Source organism: Anneissia japonica, unplaced genomic scaffold, assembly GCF_011630105.1.
Source record: "Anneissia japonica isolate Jap-2015-1 unplaced genomic scaffold, ASM1163010v1 scaffold287834_len5846547_cov211, whole genome shotgun sequence".
Taxonomy (NCBI): Eukaryota; Metazoa; Echinodermata; class Crinoidea; order Comatulida; family Comatulidae; genus Anneissia; species Anneissia japonica.
In genome coordinates, this window is record NW_022704992.1 from 1,490,666 (window position 1) to 1,512,013 (window position 21,348).

Consider the following 21,348-nt stretch of genomic DNA (forward strand, 5'->3'; position numbering starts at 1 on the left):
TTTAGCGTGAGAAATATCACTTTCATTAAAAATACTGTATGATCATTAATAGGCAATCGTTAGCAGGCACAGGCAGGCAATGATCACAGACTGTTTGCTTCAAAATTGCCCATGTTGATGCACAAAAAAAATTTAATTTGTCGGAGAAGTTTTGTTATTAACAGATAATAAAATTTTGTGTGAATTATGGGATTCTTTATTCAAAAAGGATGTTAGGGGTATAAAACCCCTGTCGGAGGTACTAGCCCCCTGTCGGAAAAGAGCTGGCGCACCACTGCAACCCATACGATTGCAATAGTACAACACCTGGCACATACGGTAGCACTGCTTGGACTAAACAGCTTTTAATCCCTAAAATTTTGACAGCTTAGTAAGGCATGCTTGAACTGTACTTTCCGCGCTTGAGAATTGATATTTGCCCGACGACTTTGCTGGAAATTCCCTGACAAGGGGTCCAAGTGGTGGTCCAGGTCTTCGATGGAGGTCCTTCACTCCTCTGGACCCCCGCTAGCACCACCCCAGAATAGGTAATATTTTAGGCCTACCGGTATTACTACTGTGGGTGGCTAACACTTAGCCTGCGATACAAAACGACTAGGCAGGCGAGAAAGACGAGACGATAATTATACACACATCATATATTCCTATTAAAAATAAATATTGTACAGTACAAATTAATCTGTTTTACAAGCAACCAATTTCCTTGGTTTGATGACATACTTAAAATTTAGTTTCTGCTGTGGCCTGTTTCAGTCAAAGTTTTGACTTGCCAAGCAGTTTTTAACAAAAGAAATCTAGGCTTAGGTCGGCAAAAAACTGCTGTCCTATAGCAATTCTGGCTTAACAATGTGGTAGGCAATTGCCAAATGCCGACGTGAAATTCATGGGCTGTATACAGTACTTAGTATAATTTTGTCCCAGAAGGAAATACAGTAAGTTCTTACTTTCATGGTCCAACTCCTTTAACAACTCCGATATTGGCGGCAGCACCAGTGGAGGCTTAGGGGGACAATTTGGAAGAACCATCCCACCAAGGCCAAAATCTACAATGGCATTCTCCCATTCTCTACATAGTGGTACAGCAGTACTGTCAGAGGAGGACTCACTTTGCTTGCTATCGCTTCAGACTCAAATTATTATCAGATACTACGCTGTAGTTTTCAATGTCTTAAATACTGTCAGAAGCAGACCTTCAACTTATCTTGATGACTTCAATAGATACCGACCTGACACTGGAAGAGCTTCAGTGAAGATAATGGAATAAAGACCGATGGTAAGAAACTCAGAGTTTCAGCAGCCCCGAAGAATAAAGACATGTGAACTGGATGAAAGATGTTTTCAGTGGGGACTTCACATCTTCCACTACAGTACAGTACTTCCTGCTTGTGTAGAATTCAAACCAGATTTGATTTCTTTCATTTTATGGCTCTAATAAATCTCCAACATTAAAACTTGATATGATTGACATTGGGATTTTATGTACAGTAAATCTTCATTTTCATTTCATATCATCATTTATTTTGCCTTACCTTGGACTTGATGGTGGCTGTCTCCATGGTGATTACCAACTAGCAAATTATTAACATTTTTATTACGGACCCAAGAGGATCCTGCAGCTCCTAGAACTAAAACCTATCGTCTATATTTTCCTGGGCATTTTTTATCATAAAGCATCCCTAAAGGCTACCCAGCTTTAGTGGATCCTTTCTCCCAAGGCATCAAAATTAATGGGGTTATAAGTACATAATTTGTGCTCCAACATATTACGATGTGCCATTAATTGATACCTAGACAGATCTAGATAAATTATATCAATATGAACGACTTAAGGAAGGTGTTACAAGGAATACAACAGACATAATTTAAATTAAACTTCCTAGAAAGAACAAGCACACATATAAAAACTGGTATGTTTCCTCTGTACAGATGGAGAGTATTCCATAGAAAATTAAGACTAAGAGTTCCAGCATTATAAGTGCGAGTTCTTATAAACATGAAGATTCTCACATAGGTAATCTATAGATGAGAATTCCCACACGATACGTTAAGAGTTGATGTAAAATCATCACTGTGGAATATTCTAATCACATACGAAATTATTAAAGACTTTGTAGATAAGAATCCACACAGAGAGTTCTTAAAATCAAAACATAATTAAGAGTCTACTCACAAGACAACAGAGTTCTCACAAAGAGGGCAAAAACAAGCAGAAATAATGAAAAATGAAGATTGAACTTATTGTTATGTTAACTTTTACAAAATATCAAGAAATCTAAGAAAATTTATTGAAAACTAATCCTCTTAAAATAACCTTCCTATTAATTGTAGAAATAATTAAATGAATGTACAATTTAGGTATAATTAAAAAATACAGGACGGTGCAAAATAATAATTCTGTATTGTACATGCTATTTAGACTCTCTGCATTGATTGATGATGCGATTTACGTAATCCTATGACATTCCTTATTGAACAGATCAAATCAGGAATAAATGAATAAATGAATAGAGCTGGCAAACATTTGGAGCAGAACAACATAAAAATAGCATCACCACAAATCTCCATCATGCCATCCATAACTGATGTCCTTTAATACATGCATGGATGGCCCCCACAAACAAGAGGATTCACTAACAGTTCAGTTACGATTGAAAATGTACAATTGTGGTCTGGTCATCAAATAATACTAGATTTCCATCTTACTTTATGAATGATCGGTTCATTAGAGTGGAAGGAAAGCGCTGCTTTCACAAGTTTTCATCAAATTACTAGGTGTGACAATTATTGTTGGAGCTTACTTCTGATTCAACATCAGAACGATGCATTTTAAAAGCATAAACCAATTGCATTTGCCTACAGAGGTTTGGCATTAACTTACTGCAATAATCAAAAATATACACATGAAAATAACTACGGTATGGAGATACACCTCTACTGGTGTGTTACTTTCATTTGATTTACTATTATTCATTGAGTATTAATTATGCAATTACTTGAGAAAAAAAAAACGTGGCCTAATGGGAAAGCACCACTTGGCCTCATAGCTCAGTTGGTAGAGTATCCGAACGGTAATCAGAAGCCCTTCGGTCGAATTCCAATGGGCACTAAGTTTTCTCAAATATTTATTATCATCAAAAATACACAGTAAGACATTTAAAAAAATCATGTGTTCTGTTCAAAACCTAGAATTATCACTAGTTACTTACAGTACTGTAGCCATTTGTAAGGAAAATATTCTACTCACAAATATCTGTACTGCCCACATCTGTAATATTATATTTCACCTTAATATGATAGATTACTTTTTTTAGATGGTAGTATCATCCACAAATTAGTGTTAATCGCATCTTCATGTTTTCATTATTGTGAAATTTTCACAGAAAGTCATTCCCTTCCAGGGTATGAAAATTTGTATTGATGTACAGTAGTGATAAACACAATGTACTATATTTAGTTCTTTTCAAGAGAATATTTGTACTGCTATAGTTATAAGCAAATTATGTAAACATTATTAACTGTATATAGTGCACAGTGGCATATGAATTAGTACTAATACCTGCATTGCGTAGTGGCATATAAATTATGATGTTGGTAAACAATAAAGATGTTCATGCAAGGGAATTTTCCATAAAAAACAATCAAACAATATAAAACAATTTAAAGAAAACTGACAAAATATAAAATTAATTTTTAAAATAGGCCTACAGTATGTAATGTAAAGAGTAAACCTTCCAGAAAGGTTTACACAATGATTTCGTTACTATTTCCTATTACCGTATAAATCATCTGATGCCTTTCATAATAATAAATTATAATAAGACCTGAAAATGCAAGCCTACTACAAGCGGTGCCTAAGGTGCTTAAAGAATAGGACAGAAAAATCCTTTATCGTTTGTTCCATCCGGATAAACCACAGGTGTATACAATAGCTAGCCAATCAGGCGACCCAAAATTGTGTAGCTGTCAACCACTTCCTGCATCCACGTTTCAACATTTTATTCACTGAATTTGTACAAAAATACAGGTAATAATAATAAACAAAAGCATAACAGTTATTAAGATCGCATCACTGTTTTTGCATAAACTGTTCCAAGGCTGAATAATGTCAGGTAATAACAATTGTTCATAACCTTATAAATTTTCATTTGAAGCAATTAATAGCTGTCATACAAAAGGTGAACCATTGTATATTAAACCAAATTATTCATCTTACATAACATTTAAATTTATCTGTAAAGTAATGAATAAAAACACTAGTGTTTGAGGTTGAATTTTTCAGTAGCAATATATTTCATCAGCAATACTGTATTTTTTCTGTTTCTCTCTAATCTACTGTGCTATAGTACTTTCATTTGTTGTTATATTCTAAATATTAAATAAAATCAAAATTTGTTTTGCTCATCTTATTGTGCACTTTATTATTATTATTATTATCATGCCATGATTATGTACTGTAGTTGACTGGTTTTAAACCTTTACTGTAGCTAACCGCCAACAGTTACCTAATGTTAAATCGTTGGTCAATCGTTGCCCCACGTCAACAGAGCAATTTAGCTGGATGTGTACTCTAGCCTCTGCTTTTTCTAAATCCTTCCATCACCATTAATTTAATACCTTGTTTCACAGTTTGCATTTCTGATGTTCTGATACTTCCACTATCACTATAGCCTAACAAATAACCAACAGTAAAAATAATATAATTGAACCATGTAACTGTTCCATATGAACACTGAAAGACATATTTCTATGGGAAATAGAGTAAACATTTTACAATTCTACGATGAATTTCTTTGGATTAGGCTCAATGATGATAGGCAGAGTATAATATACAGTAGCCTATGATCTATTGCTATGGTACAGCCTTCTACAGTTGTTGTAATATTGATTTTACCATCATTGGTAAACAAGGCTTCTGAAGCACTGCTACAGTACATATTCTACTTGCTGAGTATTGTTTTAAAGTATTTTATTTCATGAAAACAATTTGTTAGGCTGCTACATTGTTGTAAAGTACTATACTGAATTATTACTGGTATTAGGCCTTTAACTTTATGTTGACAGTCTCATAAATTTTGGTTTTTTTTTTAAATATGATTTACAGGTACAGTAGAGGTCATCCAATATTTTGATCGTTTGAAAAGAAATGCTACTGGGAGGCACTAACAGTGACAGAATTATGGGACAAAAAGATAACAGCTTAATTAATTTTTATAGTTTTTTTTAATAATTGCATTTTATAAAATTAGTTTTTATAAACAAAAATTGGAAAAGAAATTGTATTTTTAATATTTCACCTAAATTTCATGAATTTACATGAAACTGAATTAGCTTGTTAGTTCAGAGCCAATAGTAATATACCTAGGAATTCCAACAAAAAGAACATGTGTGCTTAATTGCTTTGGCCAAACAAGCTGATATCAATGAAAACAACAGCTAGTGGACAGTACAAAATCTGGTGTCAACAACATTTAATATGGATGTGTAGAGAAAATCATTCAAATCACAGCATTTGTTCAAACATTTTGGTAATTTGCACCAACCTTTGATTTGACATTTAGCCTCTAGCTACTGTACAGTAGGCACGAACATAGTACAGTAGGTCTACAGATCCTAAAAGAAAAACATGAATTCCTATCACTGCTGTGAATACTCTTTATTCCTCTTTTTCCTATTCATCATATTATTATAAGCCCGGCACACATTGCGCCGATTGCCATCCGCTGTCGTAGACACTTGGTAAAACACAGCAAAATAAGGCGTGTGCAGCAGAACGTTTTTAACGACAACCTACTCCGTGTGCCACTGACAATCAGCAGACAGCGTCACATCGTTAAGCACTCATGTAGAGCAGAGATGGGTTCATCAGCTGACGGTCAGGACATACGACCACCGCACCACCCAGTCTCTGTCCGGCTTTAGAAGACACGAGGAAAGAAGAGGGATAATATTTTAGTCTTGATAAATATCCTGTGTACAGTAGAGCAAGATCCAACAGCACTACAAATTCCTTTTAGAGATGGCGATTCTAAAATATTACATGGTAGTATGCACACCAACATATGTTTGGTTTCAAATGATTCATACGGCATGGCTGGCTTCCACTAGTAATACCCTAGAAATATAGCCGGAATATTACATTAACATGTATTGGCCTGCTCTGTCTAAGAGTCAACAGGATATATCGCCAATCAAGCTGGCGTGCACATTAAATATTACCAAATCATGGTTAAAGTTGAAAAACATTGGGTGCAGCAATATTAAAATTTTGAAACCGCCAATATTGCACAATTATCATAAAATGTGTCTACCGCAAAGAGAACTCAATCATTAAATTATCTGCCAGTCCACTTTTAAGTGTACATTATGCAAAGAATACTGTCACTGTATAAGAACCGTAATAATTATGTATATTTCAATTGGCAAGGAAAATAGACTTTATTCTAATTTCTAATTGAAAGCTAATACTTTACTTGAATATTATAGAAACTACGCAATTCAACAAATGAATATTTTTAAACAGCCCACGAAATTAGGAAAAAATTAGGTCGGCAAAAATTTGCCGACCTTAAGTTCTCCGAGGTCGGCAGCCTTGGCAATTTTTTACTACCTAGGCCTATATATTATAAACTACGATTTTTCCGAACGCTCAAACTTACATCGACATCTACAGTTTGTGATTTTGTTAAATTTCTCTATTAAATCAATGTATTGCTGGTAAAAGAATGGTCGTACTTGTATTAATTTAATAGTGTAGTATAATACATATGTTTTATATAAGAAAATTGCTGAATAAATTTCGTTTTAGCATTTGTTTTATCGTTATCTTTGGCATGGGAAATATCACTTTCATAAAAGCTGCGATCGTATCATCACAGGCTGCTTCAAAACTGCCCATGCATGTCCATGCGCATGCCCAGAATCATCTATCAGGGATTTTCTACACATGTACAGTACTTGTCAGTCGTGAAGTCACAATGCGACGGTAGGATTAGGCCTACAACATGTTGAATTTTGTTGTTTTTAGATAATAAACAACATTTTAAATATGATAATAATACTGTAAAATGAAGACAAATAATAGATTTAGATAAGCATTACGATCTATGCGGCCCACGTGGCTTCAATTGGGCGATGTTGTAGGCCTTGGCTGGCTAGCGTCATTCCTACCTAGGCCTAGCCTAAAAAACGACTAGGCGAGAAAGACAAGACGATTGTATACAAATCGTACGTACTGCATGCCTATTATATATAGTTAATTGTACAAACATATCTGTTTTATGAACCACCAATTTCCTTGGTTTGACGACGTACATGAAATTTAGTGTCTGCTATAGCCTGTTTCAGTCGAAGTTTTTGACTTTCCAAGCAGTTTTTGAAGCAAAGAAATCTAGGCCTAGGTTGGCAAAAAATTGCCGTCCTGTAGCAATTCTGGCTCGGCAATATGGTCAGCAATTGCCGATTGCCGACGTGAAATTCGTGGGCTGTTTAAAGTTTCTTAATAGCTCAATGCATTATTAAGCAAATGTTCACTACAGTATGTATGTCTAGAGAGAGCCAGCTGTCCCTTGGTAGTGTAATAACAAAAGAAAATTTAAGATGATTTGCATCTACATCATACCTGTACTCTAGTCATTACATTAGGAAATATCCACAATCAAGGCCAATGAAATCATACAATTCTCATGATTCTTCTGATTAACATTATTATATTATAATTATTATATTATTATAATATTAATGACTGTTAATGTCCCAATCATCAATGTTCTCATGCATTGTGAAATTATGATCAGGTAGAATTATAATACAGTTTTGGGATTACGCTATTTTTGGCAAACTGATATCTGATCTGATAAGAATAATTGGTACAGTTTAAGGCTGCGACTCTGTATCAGACAGATTAAGAAATAGGAAAGCGAGTTTAAGAACCAAGTTCTGACTGATAGTGGATGTTCACTGATGATACTTTGCATGCAAGTGTGAGATTCACATGGTCACAGTGTAACCTTATGAATTTTTACACCAGTAGTAGTGTACTACTATATTAAAATCAGGAATCATAGGTACAGAAACAGATAGACTCATTATCAACTAAGATCAATAACCTGCTAATTTTCTGCACGTTTCAGTTTTTAGGTGACTGTGTTAGAAGTTTTTTTCTGTTTATTTCAAAACCACTATATAAATTAACCCTTCGAGCTAAGCTCAGAAGATCAGCTGATATTCCGAGGCCTTCTTAAATTAAAACTACCCATTATTTCTTCTCAAAAACCATATTTTTTTACGCAAGGATACCAAAAGTTTATCTTCATTTTATTGGAAGGTGTTTTATTTTACTCGCCATACAAACCTTCACTAAATTTGATAATTATTAATATTATTACTGAATGTATGAGTATTAAAAAAAAGTATTCATACGTTATGATATTGAATGTCATTGCAATTCTATACAATATATAATAGGATACTAGATATTCTAGGAGGTTATGTTATTCATTCAAACTACTGTAGCTCTCTATGACGCAAGTTCATAAACAAATATTTTGATTAAAAAGCTTCTAACCCATAATTACTTGAGATTACATTACCAGAGGCTAGAGTACGCACAGTAGTCAATTTACTCATCAAAAAATGACATTTGAAATATGAACAACATTTGATGGGAAATAACCACCTGTACTTCTAATATATTTGCCTTTATACATTGTTATATTTGCCTTATAAATATATTGTTATATTTGCTTTATATATATTATTATCTAATTACGTGTTTTAGTCATATGTTCAGTATTTTCGATAAGTACTGTATATTTTATGTTTTGTATTTTTAACCTTGCAATGAACTGTTTACCACCTACAGTAGTATTTCATTTTAGTAAATGGAACCTTAAAATCTTGAATATGATGGAATTCTTACAAGGTTTACTAATTGTAGGTTCATATTTGTTTCATAATCAAGTAAAATATTATTAATATTATTATGAAATCAATTTGACTTTTTTTTTAAATTAAAAAACCAACTTAAAATAATATACCAAAAAATGAAATGATCAATTAACAAATAAATTGCACCACCAATTCAAGGCCCCTTTAATGCAAGACCATTTTTCCAAGTATTACTACCAACTACTGTACTGTAACAATCTTAAATCTTACACAAAGCAACCTACTAAGTATATAGTGGTTTTAGTCATTGCCATGATACTTTTTGGCTGCCGCCAGGTTTGGCGTCACCCTGGATCTTTTTTGAGTAACAGTTACTATATTTATCATTAAAAAGTTAATGTCATGATCTTATTCAAAATGAGAGGGAGATGATTAACAAATACCATGTCAACTGCATCAGCTATTTCTTACCAAAATGGTATTAATTACACCATTAAATCTTAATATGGCATTAAATTAAATTTCTAGATTTTCTTTTGCACATAATACTTGCTGCCTTGCTCAGATATTTGCTGATTGTCCTCCTGGCTATTATTGTTAGCACCCCTTAATCTCAAATACTAGGCCAGGTGGAAAGTAATTAGTCTAATATTTCTATTTTATATCATCACGATTCATTAAGCATTTACTTGGGTCTTGGCACTATTCTTGTAGTAAACCCTTTAGAAGGAAATGAAAAACTTAAAATCTCCAAGCTCACTACTATTCATCCCCCTTCCCCACTATAATAATTGATCTCTTAAGATTACCCTTAATTGAATGGTGCCCCCTACTACAGTACTAAGCTTTGAATAGTGTGCTACCGTTATGCAGTAGATTAAGTCAGTGATGTGGAATTAACCAACGAATGGTGATATGCATAACAAAGAAAGACAAAAGGGAATGGAGGCATTAACTGAATGATATTGATGAATTGCAGGAACTATTAAAACAGTTTACTATTGTATTCAGCCAAGACTGGCTTAGAAAAATCTTGTTATTAAAATTATGTTTGGCTTAGAAAAATCTTGTTATTAAAATTATGCTGACTCGAGTTTTAATCATTAACATGTTCATAAGTTAATCGTATAGGTGATAGGTTATACTTATCAAGGCTCATATATCATTTTTTTTTTTTATATTGATTGTGTAATATGGTAACTGGAAAAGAACAGTAGCCTACAGTAGTTTACACATTTCTTGATTAGGATTCCTTATTTGACAGGATGTGAAAAAGATGTAATATAAGAAGGATTAATTTAAATATATATAAATATAAATTACAACTAATGACAAAAAGAAATATGCTGGTTCATCCAATATATTAATACGGAGCGTTCGATTTGTGCGACGAGACGACGCTAAAACGGAATCACTTATGCGTGACCATCCTACCTGGCATCCTACGTTCTCTGCATACGTAGATTTGGCCAAACTGCGTTCCAGAATCTACTCGACAAGGTGACCTTAAGGTTCTAGCATGCGCAGATGACTTTTAGTGACGTCATTACGTTCTACGTCCTACCGTCATCGTGCAATCGAAAGCTCCCTAACATAAATAAGACAGATGTGTGGACTACTGTAAGGGTCAAACAAAAGCAAATGAGGTCAAGAGAATTAATACAAATGGGCCGGACTTTACGATAGGTTTTTTTCTATACCAATTTACAACTTGCGCATTTTATTGTATATCATGTTAATGATGACAGATGGGTCAGCTCTCCACCATAACTGTAAGATAACGAAATGACATTCTTATCATCACCTTACAAAAACAAAGTGTCACTGATGATTTTAGATTTTTTTTGAGATCTTATTTTCAGACCACGTTTCCTATTGCACCTTGTGTTTAAAAGTACTTCTATAAAAAAGGGCCTAAACATGTTTTGCAATACAAACAAAAACACTCCATTTCAAGAGTAACCTAAACACAAGTTTGAATCGATGTACTGTAGTTCAGTAATGTGGACTGGTGGACAACCAAAGTACATGCCAGAGTGTCTTGGTGATAGAGGGCGAGTACTGTACATAACATGAGGCACATAACATGAGGCAGCCGCCCGCAGAATGGCCCAGAACTCAGTTATCGGTATTTTATACTCAAAACACATTCTCAATTTCCTCAATAACCTCCACGGTAATGCCTGCATACATCCACAACCCATTACTGCTCGTTCGTGGGAAAAACAAAAGCAATGCCCAAGCAAGATTGGTGTATGTCCCTGGTGGTGTGTAGCCTAGACTAGACTAACTAAGACTGTATAATTTTAAAAGTTGTGTTTATTCATTGGTCAATTATGGATCATCTACAGAAAAGGCAAAAAGGACTTGCTGCAACCCTTCTTCACTTGAGAGAGCATGCAAACTTCCACGCACTGGTGAAGTGTGTACCCTCTGGTCCTCCTTTGAATGATTGTTTGGATAGCCTTAGCCTACTACTCTAGCCTACTACTAGTACTACTAGGCTACTACTAGTAAACTCTACACAGTAGTTGTGTAACACTGACCAGAAACCCTAGCTAGGCTAGATCTACAGACTAGTGTTCTCCTAACAAAATGTATGCATTAAAGATAATTATTGTGGAAAACATATTATTAGGCTACGAATATTAGGTACATCGTCATCTGTCAATTTACCGCTTTTCATCCCACGAAGCTGGAGTAGGCCTAGTGAGTGGGATTAACGGGATAAACAGGGCCGACTTTTTTTTACCAACAAATAAACACAGCAAAAAAACGTCTTTGTAAATCATTGGCAGAAATAAACATTTTAACCTAAATAGATCTTAAACTTTAAAACAAAATAACCCATGTGTTGATGCTTTTATAACATATGCCTAGATTACTTACCTTTATATGACTGACAAACAAAGATTCAGATTTTCGTAGAGTATTTCAAAATTTTTACAGGCGATCTTGGCTACCTACACAGTTTAGAGCGCCTTTGTATTTTGTTGCCCACCATAAAGCTGACAAGCGCCCTCTAGCGAGTCTATTCAATCGATGATAATGGGTACAGCAGTACCAAAGAAGAATACCATGTCTTTGCTGATACCAAAGATAACATTAAACCGTACACAATACGATACAAACATTCCCGAGTATGTTCTCAAGTATAAGTATCTTTACATAAATAATATTGTACCATACATTATTTTACTTCAAACGGAGATATGTTACACTAAATATTAGATACATTGATAAATGGTAAATATCAGATTACAGTAGATCTTAATACCGTGTCATAAGCCTAAACTTAAATGGAGATATGTTACACTAAATATTAGATACATTGATAAATGATAAGGTTTTAATGTACATGTCATTAAATTAAGCCTAAACTTAAATTTTAAAATCAAAATTAGCATTACGTTATTTTAACTTCATTAGTTTAAATTTTTTTTTCTTTAATCCTTGATTATTTAATAATTGATATATTTAATTGGGTGTAATTTTAATGTTATTAGCAATATTGTAAGCCTGTTTTTGACTACAATTTATTGTTTTATGTTTTTTTAAATAATTTATTATTAAATACATTTTTTAAATATCTCATATTTGATTGCATTATCCTGTATAATGGGGTTTTGTATTAGGGGACCTCATCAATCAAATCAGCTTTGCCGTTAGTCCCACCCGGAACCCTTAAAAGATACAAACTTTGTGTAATAGTATATTAATGGGCATTTATTATTATTGTATGCTTTCAATAAACCATGTGACAGTATGTTTAAAATCTCAAGTGATTTGGTTCCAGGAAAAACCGTTTGGATTGTGATGTTACTTAAAACATCATGTAAAGTTGGGTATTGCAGGACATAAGCCTAAGAAATTTCATGAGATCTAGAGATATTTTATCTTTATTATTGTTGAATCAGTGATTTAGGGAGACATGTGTAGCGAGCGTAAAAGCGAGTGTATATTAAAAGCATTGAATTTCGTTTTTCAAAAAATGTTTGTACAGTAGTGAAGTTTGGTAATATCCCATGTAGAGGGCGCTAGTACAATAATTGTTATCGAGAGAAACGCTTAGTTGTCACAACAGGCTTGCTTTTACGGACCATAATGAATCGTTGTGTTCATTCATTCCTATTTCGGCCGTACAGAGTAATAACATGTTTAACCTATGTAATCAGTGTCTCTTCACACACTAAATTTGAACCGTTTGTCTCGTATTGTAATGAAGTTTCAATTTTTTTTAATGATTTTTAATGACAAATGATTTTTAAAAAATTAAAAAACATTTTTAAGATTGATGGTTAATGAAAACTGCGATATTCAATTATTGTAATAAAAGCATGCTAGCTGAAAATCGACAGAAACTACCAAAAAACATGTTTATCAACCATCATCTTGGTTGTTATGTTGATTATAACCAGTTTATTATCCGTTCATGTGAAGTGGTTGCATCGTATCTTCAAATATTGGAAATAAAAAGTTACAAAGATATATTAAATTGGTACCGGTATATATAGACATGTAATCATGGTACAGTACATACAATTTTGTGGTTTTACAAATATCGTACGTTTATCTGATGTTACTAAACAATTATTTGTTTAGATCTATCTGTTTAGATAGATCTGAACGCCCATTCGCGTTAAAATCTGTCGCTAGCCCCGGAATACGGACGAATGGTAGTTAAAGAACATCACTTTCCGTCCACTAGTGCGGGAATCACGAAGGTCTGGGACAGGTTCCGGATGAAAAGCCTTGAACCTAAATGATAAATGATAAAGAAAATGAGAGAAAAAAAGAATGTCTTACGGTATGTTGTGTCGATTTTCTGTGTATGAAAAATATTTTTAAACCAGTTCACCAAGTGCACTTATTATACCTGCACTGAAACACATTATGTGTTTATTATCGACACGCATCTCTCTTAACCAGAATGAGATTGGCAAATTGTGGACGTCAGTGTTCCCCAATGTCAATATTTTCTTAACTTCCAAAAGAAAACACAATTCGCCAATTACATGAAGTGTTTGTTTCTTAATAATTATTTCATTTAAAACGGTACCGTTGTTTCATTTACGAAATTAAGATCAAGAGATTGACATCAATTTCAACTTAAAACCATAGGATTGGTCAAAATCTAAAATCCAGATGATCATCTCAAAGATTCTTTAACATCAATTCTTAACAGGACTGAAACCACAGTTCTGGTATTGTGCTTATGTAGCATCAATGCAATGGCAACAGAAGAAAAACATCACTTTAGTGGTAAATGCAAATAAATCCAAATAACTTACAATATTGTGTATTCATGGCAAACAAACTCACCTGCGATGTGCTTCCGTTTTAAAGGAAAGACCAAGTCTCTGAGGTGTCCGAGTCTCTGACATCGGTAAGCACTCTGACAGAGGTGCTAGTGGTAGATTTAAGGAAGACCAACTGGATCTGGTTGCAATCATAGCTCTGTCAGTATGTGACTTGTCCTTTAGTACCGGCAGGTTGTCTCTACTACACCTACTATAGCTCTTCGGGATCACGAACGGTCGTTTTTCGACGGTAAGATCGTCTTTTGACGGGTTGCTAGCGACTCCTAGCTTTTCGAGCAGGAGTTCACAGGCCGCGGTTTTGCTGTTATCTTTCTTCACATGTGGCGACTTTGGTCTTGATGGGTAGTTCATGACACGGTGGGTGATGGGATTCAAAAAACCTCTATGCTGCTCATTCGATCTTTGAATAATATTAAACACACTGCCAGAAGGTCTAACTCGGTAGGAATGTGAGATAGCACGCCTAGTGGCAGACTTAACCCTCTTCTTCTTACAGGTACACTCGGGTTTTAACGAGCTATGGTATGCAGGGGGAAATTTCTGAATATCGTCACGTTCCAAGAGCTGAGCTCCGTTGATATTTTCGATCACGTAACTAGTGCTCGGTGGCCAACATGGTCCAATTCCAGTAACAACCGTGGTCTTTTGTGTATTGGTGTCTGGTGTCATATCAGATATCTTTAGTTTTTCGCTAAATGAAACATTCCGTATATCATTATTATCCCTTTGATGTAACGGGCAATTTTCAGAATGAACACTATCAATAATCGAAGTATCCAAGTTATCATGTTCAGTCAATGACGTCACATTTCCATGATCACTTCCAATTCCCGAATTATTGTCAGTTTCTTTCTTGTTGTCAGTCTCGTCACCCTCATCCGTTTCCTTGGAGGAATTCAATTCCTTCGATTCTACATCCCCTATCTCCGGACTACAAACCATAGGGGTAACGCCACTGTTTTCTCTCTGATTTGATTGGTCGAGAAGGTTAAATAACGCAGCTTCCGTTGCATAGGTGTAACCTTGAGATGATTCTCGATACTGGGTCGACTGGTAGCGCTTCTGGGTCAGCAGGCCTAGGGCAAGATTAGTGGCAGCCCCAAGCTCCTGAATAAATAAAAGAAAAACAACTAATGTAATTCAAAATTATGATTACACCAAAATATCAAATATGATAATGAATATGAAATTGGGGTTAATTATAATCATTGTGTACTTTTGGACATATTGGAAATGTATTTGCCAGAATGCTATGTTCTTTTCAAACCTATTTAAACAGTCAGATTTCGTTAAACCACAAATTATATAAGACCTACCTGTTTCGTCCGGCTTTGTGGTAGAACAGGACCTGCAAGTGAAAGAAATTATCCGATATTAAAACCAGCGTGGAAACCAAACCTGGTCATGATTTGCTACAGAGCGCCCTCTAGGGAAATGATAACTTTTACTTCTGAAAACTTACCCCCATATTCAGTTCGTTGAGGATCAATTCGCGGGAAAACTTCAAATTTGGAGCGGTGTGAAGTGTATGAATGGTGTCCCGGCCATGGTTCATTCTGCCAAGTTGATCTGAAACAAAATTTAATTATTAAACTTGTAGTTAATAAGAATATAGAAAAAATATAGAGTATGATTGGAGCGGTAGAGGACACACTGTGGGTGCTGGTGGTGGCCGTGATTATGGCGAAATGATAGCGAGGATGATGATGATAATGATGATAATGCCGATACTGATGATGATGCTGACGACAATGATGACAAGACGATGCCGATACTGATGATGATGCTGACGACAATAGATGAGACGATACTGATGATGATAACGATGACGACGACGATGCTGATGATAATAATGATGTTGATAATGACGATGGTTATAACTACGGTGGTGATGAAGATTGTGTGGAACCAGAAACACGATAGAAAATTTTAAGACTCACTTAGGATAATTCACTCGAATCGGCGGCGGCAATCTAAAGTTTTAAAAAGAAGAAGATAGGATTTAACAATTTCAAGCTGATTCATTGGTTTTTAATATTTCGAACTCCTAAAACTGCATTTTAAAATTATATCTAATCAATTGGCATTGATCATATATTGTGATCCATTTATCCGCCGTTGATGTCCGAGTTGGTTGGTCACCATATTGGGTCATAATAACAAACAAATTACGTAATCAATACAGAGAAAAATACTACATGGCGTCATCGAAGGTATAATTATACGCTGCTGTCGTTACAGATGATAACATCTTCGCTGGTATTTATTTTCTATACGCACGAGGACTTCAGCAAAATCAAATGATAATGTAAAAATATTGCAAGGCTTACATCTCGTCATTCTTTCGACTGTCACTAAGCTTTAGAGACGTCAAACGATACGGCTGTGGGTTAGTAAGACTGTAAATAGAGACACAAATTAACACCCAATATTAATAAAACAAAAACATATATAATATGATAATAATAATATAAATAATAATAATAATATATTTAGCAAATTATATATATACATACGCTATAAAACTGGAATATTAATATCAGTTATAAAAGGCGTGGCGTGGCTCAACATAAATTATTCGGAACAACGATATTCTTACCCAACACTCGGGAGAGTGACACGTGGAGCCTGGTAAGGTGTAAACAGGTCACTGGAAAGAACTGTCGGCGACACTTCGATGGTAAAAGACATAGTACCTGCCGAGTCCACTTCAGCTCCGGCTCCCTTGACCGTTGGTTTTAGTACGGCTCTTGGGCCAAATTGAAATAATCTGGCGACTTGGATGAAGTCTTATCTGCTCTTGGTTGATGGTGACCACAGAATGACAAGAGGGTGACGCTTTGTACCTACGATTCAACGCACAACATAAACACACGCACGCGCGCACGATATAATGGCAGTTGCTAGGCTAACGTACGTGGGGGAAAGGCGTACGACGCCCACACTACGTAATAAAGGGGGAATCGCGAATTGGAATATCAAGTACGCACATGTGAAATGTCTTTAAAATACAAAAAAGGAAAAAAATGTTTTTTTCTAAATTTTATTACCAATAACTTAAAATATATATTCGCTAAGTGCTTTGTTTAGATTTATGATGTTGATATGAAAATACTTAAGTACTAGACAGTATAGTAGTCCTACAACATTTTAATAGTTCGTGGTTATGCCAACACGCTTTGCGTCGAAATACAGGCTTGTTATTAGCTGTATTTATGTTCATAATTTTGAAGAAAAAAATAATTAGACATACTATACGTACTTTTAGGCAATAAAATGTTTGTTAATAGATAAGTTTCGTTTAAGTTTAATGATTTACAAATGACCTTTGGGATTTATTAGCCTGTTGACTTTTTCTTTTCATACACTGGCTGAAGTCAAATTGTATGTCCTTGTTTGTCACGCAGTTTTTTTGTATCTTTATCGATCTGACGTACACAGGGATCCTACGCAACACTAGTCCAGATAGCGGGTGGCGCTTCAGCTTTTAATCCCCATAGCATCAGAACACATCAACAATACTTAACGAAAGGTTGTGCTTTCCACGGGAACTATACACGTTGTAATTTGGGGGGTTTACACATCTTGGGTAAGCTGTTTTTAGTGAACCAATTTCACTATCAAACCGTTTGAGAATTTCATAGTAATTCTCAAAGTTTCAACCACTAACGAATGCTAAATTTATTTAGCAATTGTTTGACAGTCATTTATTGACCCAGCAACCAGATTGTGTTTGAATTTTCAAGTCATCCTGTCTGTCGGTCGAACGTGTTATTTACAGAACTATCGCAGCACAGATAACAGTGGACAGTGCCTCAGGAGTTATAATATTTCATTTTGTACTTGCATTAAAGAAAATATTAGATCCCGAACAAGATGCCGAACTCCGGTTTCCAAGGCCAAATAAACAACAAGTATTGCGGAACATCAAAGGGAGACATACTACCTGTTGGCGAGAAATACTATCAAGGTAATCTACCGAACCCAGCATTCTGGCGTTCTTACGTCAGTTCAGCACCGTTGAAAAGTAGTTTACCTCCACTAGACAACAGGTACTCACGACACCTGAACCTTACATCTGGCGGACTAGGATGCACTCGTTTGATTTCTCCGCCTAGATCAGAGGCCGACCCCAATAGCAGCTGCAGTGGAGGAATAGTACCGAAAGGCGGTATCATGTCCAACTCAGTTGCCCCATTCGCTACCCTGGGCAAGGCTACGTGTGGCTACTTTTTTTCTCGTGAGACGGATCACAAGAAACGACTGACTGGTATCCCTCCAGCAAACCTCGTCATGTGGAGATACTATGTGAAATAACTGAACTCGAATCGGATAAATGATTTCCATCGAGCAAATTCCGAGATTACTGCTATGCTTATTATATCACGGTTGCTATTCACGGAATAAACTCTTGAACTCTTGATTTGTCATCTATGCAACCACAGTGAAACTTTGCAATCACTAAAATAATGCATTAATTTGTTCTGATGTGTTTAGAAATGTCGATACGTCTGTGATCTTCAATGTTAACGAATGATCAGTATTCTAATACACATACTCATATGTAATAATTAATAACAAATAATATTAAAGTTTCGATTGTCCCCTAAAGAAATCTGGTGTGATATATTTTGTCATAGCCTCCTTGAAAACCGTGACAGTACAGTACTGTATTAAGATACACAGTGTACGTAGATGCTATGTGCTTATGATGTGCAAATAATAATTATTTACAAACTAAAGGCATGTTTCTTTTGAAAACATAAAACATGTTTATTTATTGATGTGCTTATTGATTTTGAGGCCTTCGTATTACTGTAGCTTGTTTGTTTAAAATTCGTATGCTATGTAAATGCTGACCAATATGTAAATAGTGAAAAATTAACTATTTCGTCCGTACCGTATTATAAGTTCTAATAATTGAATTATATGATGTAAGTATTATACTACAGACAAAAATACTTAGATTTGCACAATTGATGGTTTAGTTCCTGTGGGTAGGCCTAACATTTTATCAAACCAAAATGTATGGGGTGAGTGATGATTGGCAATGATATTTCCAAATGTAACTTTTCACACATCGATTTTTTTGGTCTAGTTTGTTTACAGATGTTATTGAATGGAGAATAAACTGAGGTGGATAGCTTCACCAAAAATAGAGAAACAGGGATAAATTATTATTAATTTATAGCCCTTGTATATGTATAGTCGTAGGCGTATGTACAGGGCTTGTATGTGCAATCATGCGGACTAGCGGCGTAGCCCCAGTGCAAGATAATTGTCAGGTCATAAAAATGTACCTGATCGGACCAAGAGCCTTGGTTGGGTCTACTTAGGCGAAACTCTTAATGCTCATATATTCTGAAATGTTTTAAAACATATACAGCATTGTAACGAGCATAAGTATTTTTAAACTATTCGAAAACATGTTAAAGGATATTAACAACAATATAATAGTTAAAAAGTCATATTTTATCTTGAGTCTCTGATAAAGTATAATATTGATAACAATCAATGACCTGTCTGCAGTGAAGTAAAACGTAGGCCTATTCATGAAGTATTGTGACCTGACTTGATTAAAAAACGTACAATATAGTTGAACCAACTTTAAAATATCAACAAAAACGTGGGTGCTGATATTTCAATTGCTTTAGAAATATGCTTTCAAAATATATTTTAGTGCATCGTACCGTGGTATGAAGCATACGTAAATACATAATAGAAGAAAATAACCTTAATTGTATTCAACAGATACGAAGCTGTTCATGGCATGTTTATTTTTTTTATTTTTTTTTGTTTTTTGAAAAAGTCATTCTACTTGCAATGTTTGATGGCACGTAATACGTAAATTCTAATTAATATAATCTGTAATTATGGCCTCTAAAACCTAATGTTACGGAGGGGAAAATTTAAGTAGGAAAGTTATATTTTTAGATACGGTATATATGCATATTGAACGGGTCCCCAAAAGCCACTGGCCCCCATTGCTTTGATAATAATATCGCTCCTATCTATTGTACAACTTTAAAATAACTGTCAGGAACTCATTCTAAGTCGACAGCCATCATGTGTTTGTGTATGTAGATACATGATGATGATGTACCGGCATAGGTCTGTGTATGAATACCGTACATTAATAATTTATATAAACAGTATAAATGTAAATGGTATTGGTATGCATGGTTTAGTATGATCTTGTTAATTTTTTAAGTACGCAGGCTGGAAGTGTGTGTGTGTGTGTGTGTGTGTGTGCGTGCGCAAAATGTGTGTTCGCTCACTGTGTACACCGATTCCATGGGGCGTGAGGTCATTGACTGCGACAAGATCTCTCATAATCTTTCAGTCTCGATGTCTGTATTTTCATCTATGATAAATTCGTAACAATATCATTGATTGATATGGTCTAATAATGGCGGTTCGGAAACGTGCCCGTAAACCGCTACTTGAGACCGCAACTGTGATTTGTTGTAAGTGAAGTGGCGCCGCGGAGTATTGTCCTTAAAAGGGGTCTTCACATTAATTTTATATCCATTTTAAAGAATTATATTTAAAACATACATTAATTTTATATGGACTTTCTAATATTGGTAATAAGTGTACATTCTATTAATAGCATCAGGCATCATTCAATTAAATTTTAATCCACCAAAGCAATATATGTACAAAATATAAATGACTAGGGCCTATATAAAAAAAAGACGTGTATGTCTAATGCATCAGAGGAGGGAAGCGTTACTCCATAGCAAACTATGAATGATAGAGTAGAGACGTTACACTCGGCAATCAATGCAGACACGCCACTGTTTTTTGTTTTCAATTAACTTAAATTCAATTCATTATATATCAAAAATGGCAGCATTAGCTGAATTGGATGATATTTACATTCGGTAATACATTCATTAAAACACAATACAAAAAGTTAAAACTTACAACAACAAAAATCACAACTAATAATCAGTTTAATTCCAGTATAAAAACAATATTAGTATAACAATATAATTACATTAGATCTTACCACATAGAACAGTGGATCAATAATTGATTGATATATGATTGATGGAATATTAGTTGGTTGGTTGGCTGGTTTGTTGATGGATTGATTGGTTGGATCGATAAATCAACTGATCTTTCGATGAATTCG

General features: G+C 34.8%; 3 protein-coding genes across 5 annotated transcripts in view; 1 reads left to right on the forward strand and 2 right to left on the reverse strand.

Annotated features, from left to right (window-relative positions):
- LOC117105120 (SH3 and multiple ankyrin repeat domains protein 3-like) overlaps positions 1 to 11,899 on the reverse strand; it is a 78,825-nt gene extending 66,926 nt beyond the window's left edge. Inside the window, exon 1 of one of the 3 annotated variants that reach the window (XM_033246180.1) lies at positions 11,776 to 11,899. The gene's annotated coding sequence lies outside the window, so the exon portion shown is untranslated. Of the gene's footprint in view, positions 1 to 4,614; positions 4,633 to 5,540; positions 5,561 to 11,775 lie in introns of those variants that run through there. The other 2 variants (XM_033246181.1, XM_033246182.1) reach the window with 2 other exon arrangements.
- A 1,347-nt stretch (positions 11,900 to 13,246) lies between these two features.
- Positions 13,247 to 16,898, reverse strand: LOC117104980. The gene is given in 7 exon segments (XM_033245959.1): positions 13,247 to 13,644; positions 14,209 to 15,314; positions 15,524 to 15,555; positions 15,670 to 15,776; positions 16,148 to 16,180; positions 16,538 to 16,606; positions 16,705 to 16,898. Coding segments are annotated over 7 exon segments (1,647 nt in total). The 3' UTR covers positions 13,247 to 13,538.
- A 787-nt stretch (positions 16,899 to 17,685) lies between these two features.
- Positions 17,686 to 19,371, forward strand: LOC117104942. The gene has a single exon (XM_033245897.1). It carries the CDS (start codon positions 18,084 to 18,086, stop codon positions 18,522 to 18,524), a length of 441 nt encoding a protein of 146 aa, XP_033101788.1. The 5' UTR covers positions 17,686 to 18,083; the 3' UTR covers positions 18,525 to 19,371.
- The last annotated feature ends 1,977 nt before the right edge of the window (positions 19,372 to 21,348 follow it).